The 9,656-nt window shown below is 47.2% G+C and overlaps 1 protein-coding gene across 2 annotated transcripts in view; it reads left to right on the top strand.

Annotated features, from left to right (window-relative positions):
* The window catches only part of LOC118792084 (kinesin-like protein KIF26B), a 101,671-nt gene extending 92,367 nt beyond the window's left edge, over nt 1-9,304 (top strand). For both annotated transcript variants that reach the window (XM_036549786.1, XM_036549787.1), the window contains exons 10-15: nt 521-680; nt 2,586-2,748; nt 2,962-6,382; nt 7,664-7,866; nt 8,251-8,401; nt 9,070-9,304. In XM_036549786.1, coding sequence (XP_036405679.1) covers nt 521-680; nt 2,586-2,748; nt 2,962-6,382; nt 7,664-7,866; nt 8,251-8,401; nt 9,070-9,218 — 4,247 coding nt within the window. In that variant the 3' untranslated portion in view covers nt 9,219-9,304. The remainder of the gene's footprint in view (nt 1-520; nt 681-2,585; nt 2,749-2,961; nt 6,383-7,663; nt 7,867-8,250; nt 8,402-9,069) is intronic.
* Nucleotides 9,305-9,656: the final 352 nt, after the last annotated feature.

Consider the following 9,656-nt stretch of genomic DNA (forward strand, 5'->3'; position numbering starts at 1 on the left):
ACTTTATGGCGGGTCCCAAGTATCCATCCTCCTAATAGGTCTTGACATTCAGCCAGTCAAACGAGGCCATCTTTCAGTTGCTTCTTAAACCCACTCATTATTTCCACAGATCTATAGTGCTTTCAGTGCCTGTATTGATCACTCAAGGTGTAGGTTAGCTGTTCCATATTAATCTTGCTCTGACTCCCGTCCGGTATGTAGACAGATATTGATCTTGCGTCCTGTATGGAAATAGACTTTAAGAATTCCTAATTCAGAGTGTACTTTAGATATTCAGCTGTTTACTGCCATTTGTCCTGATGTAAAAAAAAAAAATACTATCTGGCCTTTTCAAATGTTAGTTTTACACCCAGTCATGTGGTCTCACTGCAGAATACAAGTGACTCTTATCTGTTCAAAGGTAAGCCGACAGTGACACTCGCTTAGGCAACCGAGGAATCTACAGTCACACTCTTGCAAGTTCATTTCGTCCATGCGCCCATCCCTCTCTCTCTCCCACCCGCCCCTCTCCCACCCTCAGTGTCAGGGGGCCGGAGCAGGCTGCACCTGATTGACCTGGGCAGCTGTGTGAAGGTGCTGAGTAAGACCCGCGACAGTGCCACAGGACTCTGTCTCTCTCTCTCCGCCCTGGGCAATGTCATCCTGGCTCTGGTCAACGGCAGCAAGCACATCCCTTACAAGTATGTTGCCTGTGTGTGTGTGTGTGCAAATGGGCATGTACTGTATATTTGTTTTTGTTTTGGGATACCTGAGAGTCATGTTTTGTGCAATTCTGATCAGTTTACCATGATACATACAAAGTATACTGTAACCTTATATATAAATACAAATATAATAAATGAACTTTTAAATATTTGTATATTTTAGAGAGAGAGGAGGGGTAGATATTAATGAGAACTAGACAAAGGCTGAAACCAGATGAAAACTTTTGTGTTTTTTTTTTGTTCTAAATGTAACTGATGGCTTTGATTGTCCTTCATTTTCTTGATATAATCTGACAGTCCCATATAGGGATTCTATCGTATAAGACTGCCTTGCAGTTTTATCTATGAGGACTTAAGAACCTCAAATGTAGCCACACATAAATTACAGACTCAAATCATTCTCCATAAACAAACACATTAAGGGTATTCAGAAGGGTTTATTTAGCAAATTTCTAAAGTGTTCTTAATAATATTTACATCATGACAGACAGCTTGGCCTTGGGCTGTCACAGATCACAGTGTACTAAAGCACTGAACCGTTCATTCATATTCTTTTTTTTTTTTTATTAAAAGACATGGGAGATGTCGTAAGCGAGGTCACAGAAAGGTATATGAACATTGGCTGTCCGGGCTGTCCTGGCAGTCCCACCTGAGGGACATCACATGCTACAGCAGCGGCAGTCTTGGAATGAGAGCGATGAAAATTCAGCAAGAGATTCTGAATTATGCTTAGTCACTTTTTCTCCTTGAAGGCACGTACGATTTTCCACGGAGCAGTTCTAATATAATTATGCCAAATTTACATTGCAAAGCACCACGTCGGTTTAAGCTGGAATGGTAAACACTCTGGAGAGCAGAGCTGTAATTAGAGTTTGGGGCCATTTACTAGGAATGTAACATGTGCAGGAGATAACTTATATGTAACATAAATGAACATGAATCCGCTACATAAGTCACTGATCTTCTCTTTAATTTAATTAAAGTTAAATACTTACAGCTGAAGCCTTTTTTCTCCCTTCTTTTTTCCGGTAATGAGATAATTTCAAGGCTTTAATTTAGTTTAGTGACAGACCAGAAAATTTTTATCTTTTCTGAAAATAATTAGCAACATATACGTTGAGGGGAAAAAAAGATAATTATGCGATGAAGATGACTCAGAGGAACTTTCAAGATCATGCATGAGATTATAATAAAATGAGGCTTCTTTATGCCTAAAGAGAAATCTTTTTTTCCAGAGAAGTTCTTTTTTCTCAGAAACCATGACATCACATCCTAAAGCATAAAATACACACTGTGAAAGAGAATCAAGAAATGTGCATAACAGTCTTTTGTTTGCATGAAGGCTTGCAGGCTGGAGGTGTTGTTTAATGGGAACAGCAATCCACCATACTTATATAGCCTATATCATAGACCCCTACTGTATGTCATTGGTTGACTTCTTGTCCACAAACATTACAAAACAGCATTATGAAAGGAAGAGGGCCTATGTCAGACACACAGAAACACAGCACATTTGAATTTGTTGTGCATAATCTAAAGCTACCCTGGCACCCCTCCCAGAGTTGAATAAAGCAGAGCCATATCAATCATAAAATGTAAAATATAATGAAAATATACTTTAATCTAAATGTTTTGCTAAAATGTCCTAAGAGAGAAGAGAAAAACAATCAGACGAAGACATCAAGGGGAAAATGAGAAGGTTGCCTTATTTACAGGGTATCATTTCAGTTCAGTTGTTATAATGAGATAAGCCATTATGGGAAATAGAAAGACTCTGACAAAATGACATTGTAATTAATATGTGAATTCATATGAAGTGCTATGCGAGAAGGACAAAGCCTGTTCCTTACAGTAAGGTCTGTGATTGATTTTTCACCGCAGGGACAGTAAGCTGACCATGCTTCTGCGGGAGTCTCTGGGCAATATGAACTGCCGGACCACCATGATCGCCCACATCTCCGCCTCACCCAGCAACTTCTCTGAGACACTCTCCACCATCCAGATTGCCTCACGGGTTCTTAGGATGAAGAAGAAAAAGACCAAAGTATGCATCCAAAGCATAAATGACTGCCACATTTTTAACGCAGTTATTGTCTGTTGCATTCATACACACTGTTTGTATCTTGGACATTGATGCTAATCATGCTAAAAGATCTTGCATCTTTAAAATATGGTCTACAAATGTGCTCCTTATCCTTATTTGTGAGGAGCCTGGAAACTAAGCAGAGTGTTTAAAGCGGTCTTTCTCTCTCAACAGCAATACACCTCCAGTTCCTCTGGTGGGGAAAGTTCCTGTGAGGAAGGGCGAATGCGGAGGCCCACCCAGCTGAGAACATTCCACTCCCGGAACGTGGTGGACTCCGACATGCCTCTGCTGCACCTCTCCAGCGATCCGGATGACTACTCCAGCAGCGAGCAGTCCTGCGACACGGTCATCTACGTGGGCCCCAACGGCTCCGCCCTCTCTGACAAGGAGCTAACAGACAACGAGGGCCCTCCGGAATTCGTGCCCATCATCCCCTCTCTGCATAAGAGCAAGTCTGAGCACGGGAAGCCCCTGCTGCCGATACAGCAGCAGCCGCAGCCACTGCCACCACAGCTGCAGCCTAGCCAGCAGACGCAGCCTGTCCAGCAGCTGCAGACGGTTCCAGAGGAGGGCGTTAAGCTGGATAAGCATGAGAAGGACTGCCTCAAGTGCAACACGTTTGCTGAACTGCAGGAGCGCTTGGAGTGCATCGACGGGAGTGAGGAAGTCAGCAACTTCACCTTCGAGGAGCTCCCTGCTAACAGAATTGCCAAAGTAGAGCCTACCCAGGAGAATGGAGCAGAGGTGCGGGCACCTAAGAGGATCTCCAATGATCAGCAGCTGGAAGAGATTCGAGAGGTTGTGGTGGAGGCAGAGATTGCCCAGTCCATAATAGAAAGCCTTTCTCAGTCTGCGTCGAGAAGCTGTGATCTTTCTACCAGCAGGAGCGTGACGGGTAGCAGCAACAGCAGCACACAAGGTGCCCCTCCTCAAAGAGCGAAGAGCTCACCGCTCCACAGCAGCAAGGAGTCACTCAGTGCCAGCGCCAGTGAGAGCAAGCCACGGCCCATGGGATCTCCAAGGTTGGGCATCGCCAGCTTGACCAAAACCTCTGAGTACAGGCCACCCTCCTCTCCATCCCAGCGTTGCAAGGTGTACACCCAGAAGGGTGTCATGCCCAGCACACCACCTCTGTCTTCGCATAGTCTCTGCAGGGACAATGGAAAGTCCTCCACTGAGTCCCTGCTGCAGCCAGAGACCAGGACCTCACCGGTTGGCATGAGTCCTCAGGTCATGAAGAGGTCCTCCTCCTCCACCAGCATGGACTGCACAGACACCTTGAGTGAGGACCTGCCTCAGCTCCCCCTGGAGGACCCGAAGAGCACCACCACTGTGACCGTTCAGCAGCCGCTGGAGCTGAACGGGGAGGACGAGCTGGTGTTCACCATGGTTGAGGAGCTGACCATCAGCGGGGTGCTGGAGAACGGCCGGCCCACCAGCATCATCAGCTTCAACAGTGACTGCTCGGTCCAAGCCCTGGCCTCGGGATCACGGCCCGTTAGCATCATCAGTAGCATCAGCGAGGACCTGGAGTGCTTCCCCATCGCTGCCTCCAGCCCCACTGCTGCCATCTCAGAAATCAATGTGACTAACCTCCTGCCTCTTTCCAGGGTAGAGGGAGAGTCTCAGTCTGTGCCTAGTGGGAGATCCTCTATCAGCTCCTGGCTGAGTGAGATGAACACAGGGAGTGATGGGGAGCAGTCCTGCCACAGCTTCATCGTTAAACAGTGCTATGGCCAAGGGGAGGCTCTGGCGGAATCCCAACTGCCTGACCTTTCAGAAGGGACACAGAGTCACTGCCTCGTGCATGCAGGTTCAGCAAAGACTCCAGACACAGAGGGCATTCTCACCATTACTGAGACAGTGAGCAAAAAGAGTACACTAAACAATGAGACTGCTTCTCCCAGCAAAACCATTTCTAATGGGCAAACTTCACGTGCCAAAGATGGCATCTTCTCCATGAAGACTAACATTACTGTTCATCCCTGTGTTGCAGTCAAACCGATGGCCATGCAGAACTTTTCTAAAGTGTCCTCACCGAATAAAACTCCACAAATGAAAGATGCCAAAGTGGCTCCCGTTCCCATTTCGAGCAATATAAAGTTTGATGACCCTTGGATGAAAAGAGACAGTGAGGAGTCCAAAGAATGTATCTGCGAGGTCAAGCCAATGAATAAGGTCTCAGATTCAGGGAGGAACTCAAGCTTAAAAGACAAGTGTAGTTCAAACAGTGGAGAAGCTGTCTGCTCTCCTGACACTATGAAAAGGGTAGTGGATGGATGTGAAATGGTCCTTAATGCATCAGAGAATCTGACTCCTGTGTATTCGTGCGAGGTTCTCAGGACTGCCAGCCTCCCTAGAGGCTGGCATCGTCTCAACAGACAGGATGACCTTGATGAGGCTTCCTTTCGATACTCAAGTGTAGAGCGGAAAGGTCTAGGTGTCACGGCCTCCACCCCGTGCAGTCCGAGATCTACACTGGAAAGGAGTGGATTGGCTGCAAAGCAGGGACTGTTGGCACGAGGAATCCCACCGCTGCCACCAGTAAGGAAGTCTAGCCTGGACCAGAGGAACAGAGCCAGCCCCCAGCATGGTACAAGCAGTGGTCAAACGGTAAACCAGATGTCGCCCTCTTTAGGTGGCTCATATGATGATTTTGGCAGCACTGGGAAACTGAAAGGTCCCAACCATGAAAGCAGCAGGCTCTTCAGTGCAAAGCTGGAGCAGTTAGCTAATAGAACCAACTCCCTGGGAAGATCTCACGGGGGGCACTATGACTGCCTGTCCTTGGAGAGGGCTGATAGCCTGACCTCAGTGGGCTCAAAAACCAGCATTGGCAGGGACTCCACCATGCCTCGAGTTGGTAGGAGCCTCAGGAGGGGCTCTATGTCTTCCCCCACCCACAGTCCCAATGGAAACAACAACATTCCACAGTCACCAAAGGCCAGCCAATCCAAAATCTCAGCCGTCAGCAAACTTCTCATGACTAGCCCAAAGGCTCGCAGCCTGTCCGCCTCTAGCACCAAGACCCTGAGTTTCTCCACCAAGTCCCTCCCGCAGTCCGTCAACAGGAGCTCCAGCCTGCCTCCCAATGGGAAGAACCAGAACCAGAGCTCTTGGTCTACCCAGTCCCTGAGCAGAAACCGGGGGTCGGGGCTGGCCTCTAAGCTCCCCCTGCGGGCCGTGAATGGGCGGATCTCCGAACTCCTCCAGGGCACCGGGGGCTCGCGTGCCAGCCACGCTCGTGGGGGCTCTGACTCCGAGGAGAAGGGGGCAGTCCAGGGAGGGGAGAGGCCGGTGGTCCACACCCTGCCCTCGCCATACAGCAAGATCACCGCCCCTCGCAGGCCTCATCGCTGTAGCAGTGGCCACGCCAGTGACAACAGCAGTGTGCTGAGCGGGGAGCTGCCGCCCGCCATGGGCAAGACCGCACTGTTCTACCACAGCGGGGGCAGCAGCGGGTACGAGAGCATGATACGGGACAGCGAGGCCACGGGAAGCACTTCCTCCACCCAGGACTCCATGAGTGACAACAGCAGCTCAGTCAGTGGAAGGAGGAGTCTCAAGAACCCAAAGAAAAGGAACAACACAGGTAAGATCAGGCTAAAAATAACAGAATCCTGTAGGCAGGATGTCTTGGATATGACTAGGAAACTGCATATTTGCTTTTTGAGCTAGCTAAAAAAATCATGAGGTCTTGTCCACCCTCCCCAAGCCCTCTGTCAGCTATCTCTCCCACAAATATGTAGTAAAAGTAATCCTATATGGCACAGTCTGTTGTGGGTGGGCACATTGATAGTTGAGAGCCGTGTAGACACCCTTCCTCCACAAGGTGAAAATTTCATTCCTTTTTCATTCCCAGCCAGACCTTTGCTTGGGGACTTGTTTCTCCACCCCAAAACCCACCACTCCCTTGCTGAAATAACACTGACACTGACTGTCTTCAAGGATCAAAGCCGTAGTATTTCACGGTACAGGAACTCATTGAAAAGGAGCATAGTAATCATATTTTGAATGGTTGATTCGAGCTTTTGAGCCACGCTGTGGCTGCCTGAGTGAGCAGACATTTTGATGGGTTTGAAAGGAAAGATTCTTGTGTATGAGGATCATAAAATTGGATCTGTTAAAGGTGTTATGGTATAAATATCCAATAATGAAATAACAAATTAATTGAGCATCAGAGAATAACAGTCATTTAGATGCTTGGCTTTTTTGTTTGATATAGAGAAAAACTGCAGAAATGATAAAAATGAGTCAATTTGCTGAAGCTGCCAATTTCTATGCAAATAGAGAACGGTGTGCATGAATTCCACAGAGCTGGAGTTATCACTGTGCTCTGTCCAGATAAGCCTGTGAACAGCTGCTGTTATCACTGTGGCCTTTGATAACAGGCCTTCCACTCACTCCTGTTCATGTGTACTGTACGAAGACTGCAGCTGGAACAGAATCCTTTACAAAGCAAACCCTGCCATCAGAACATTGTAGGGATAGCAATCAATTGCAGTGATAAGTTGATGGTTGTACACTCCTTACCATGGGCACAGTCAATTTGAGCATTGTATTGAATGAATGTGCTCTCCCTTCATTATCTCAGAATTATCAGGATCATAATTAATAAATATCATTGGGAGAGAGGGGTGGGAATAATTTCAGGATGACCTTGTGGACTGTTCTTGACATTTACCCTTTAGTTTCTTGCATGTCCTTGATGTCCTCTACGTCCCATAGGACTAACTAATTTAACATGGGGTCAAGCACAGAATCCAATAATTCACCCTGTTCTATAAAGCATTTGTATGACTGCTTGTTATTTAAAACTGGCTGCCTGGATGCTCAGTGGTATTCTGTGAGCACATGGTTATTCCCTCCCAAGGGTCCCAGCGGCGGCGCCTGATCCCCAACCTGTCCCTGGACACGTCCTCCCCCGTGAGGAAGCCCGTCATCAGCCCCGGGGTGCGCTGGGTGGACGGCCCTCTGCGGCCTGCCCAGAGAGGCCTGGCTGACTCCTTCGAGATCAAGGTCTACGAAATCGATGATGTGGAGCGGCTGCAGAGGAGGAGGGGCATGGGTAACAAGGTGAGTAAAGGTGCACAGTCAAATTTAGGGATAGGGATTGTAACCTAAAGGTTGCCTATACAGCTCCTGGGCGGGGAACAGCTATTGTACCCTTGCGAAAGGTACATGGGACATGGATTGCTTCAGTAAATGTCCAGCTGTATAAATGTATAATGTCTAAAACATGTCACTCTGGGTAAGAGTGTAAATAATGTCATTGGAATTTGGAGGCTTACTTAAACCACTGGCTAAGAAAAGATCACACTTAATGTTTTACATCACAACAGTGAGAGCATCAGCAAAGGGCATTTCAGATGAGTTGCCTGAGTCGTGTGAGAAATAAACCAATGTGCAGAGTCTGGCTCTCCTGAGATCTAAGCCTCTGCCCCATGGCTATGCTTGCAGGAGGTGGTGTACTTTAGTGCCAAGCTGAAGATCCTGGAACACAGGCAGCAGAGGATCTCTGAGGTGAGGGCCAAGTACGACTGGCTCAAGAAGGAGCTGGAGCAGACCAAGCAGCACCTGATGCTGGAGCCGGGGAAGTGGACCAATGAATGTGAGTCAATGCGTCCAACGGCGCGTGGGGGCAGCAGTCTGTGTCATGATACTGTGTTCGTCAGAGATAATAGGAGCAGTGCGACTAATTAACTGTGGCGTGCTGTAAATGCCTTCACGAGTGCTTTAATTACTATTGATTTTGCTGTCTGTACTCACATACTGGAAGAACTGGAAGATGGATCCATACTTCAATATACGTCGGTCCCTTAACTTAACCTTTTGGTTTGTAAGAGCTACAGTGCAGCTGTAGGTCTTGCCTTTTATGTGGAAGTATAGACATGGAGCTATAATTCTTACGCACTGCATCGTAACAAGCATTGAACCACAGATTTGGGGTCTTGTGGTTTTTGGCCCTGATACTTATGCTACAGTGCTCTCTTGCTGCAATGATGTATAATGCTATATAATGCTATACTGATAATGCTATACTGTTCACGACATTATTATTTGATATTCTCAGGCCAGTGGTTTTAAAGTGGTATAGCAAATGATTTGAGTAGGATCTCATCTGCTGAATAAAACTCACAGGACTTCCTTTGTGAAAGTGTAATACTGGACATTCAGTGGAGACACATTGCTTATGTGGATATTGAAATCGCATGTTATATGAATTACTTCTGAGACACAGAGCCTAATGCATTATTTTAACCTCTGGTGCCTTTACAGTTGACCTGCAGCAGACATTCGAGGTGGACTCTCTGGAATACCTGGAAGCTCTGGAGTTTGTCACCGAGCGACTGGAGAACCGGGTCAACTTCTGCAAGGCACATCTCATGATGATCACATGCTTCGACGTCACTGCCAGGAGGCGGTAGGCACGGAAGTGTTGTCAGCAATCTTCAGAACAGCAAGGACCCATGGGAAGTCGATCGAGGAGGGGGTCGATGCGAGGAGGGGGTGTGGGAAGGAGGGGCGGGGGTAGTCACATGGTTACCTGATGGGATGGAGGGGTTTCACAAATGGGAATAAAAGTGGAGGGGGGGGGTGGAGTATTGTTCTCGGAGGATAAGTCTCCTTCAGGACTGGAAGAGCACTTTTACAAAGGAACCATTGAGTGTTTGTAAATACAGATTTGCTTGCTTGCTTGCTTTGAATAGACCTGACCTACAGGTGGAGACAGCTGAGGGGAAGGAATTGGTATGAAAAAGAAAAAAGTATATAACAGAAAAAGGAAAAAAAGGACAACAAGTGCCTTGCAAAGACTTCAAAATCCAAACCTTTTTTTTCATATTTGTGTACAGATGGTGCTAGCT

Source organism: Megalops cyprinoides, chromosome 17, assembly GCF_013368585.1.
Source record: "Megalops cyprinoides isolate fMegCyp1 chromosome 17, fMegCyp1.pri, whole genome shotgun sequence".
NCBI classification, from domain to species: domain Eukaryota; kingdom Metazoa; phylum Chordata; class Actinopteri; order Elopiformes; family Megalopidae; genus Megalops; species Megalops cyprinoides.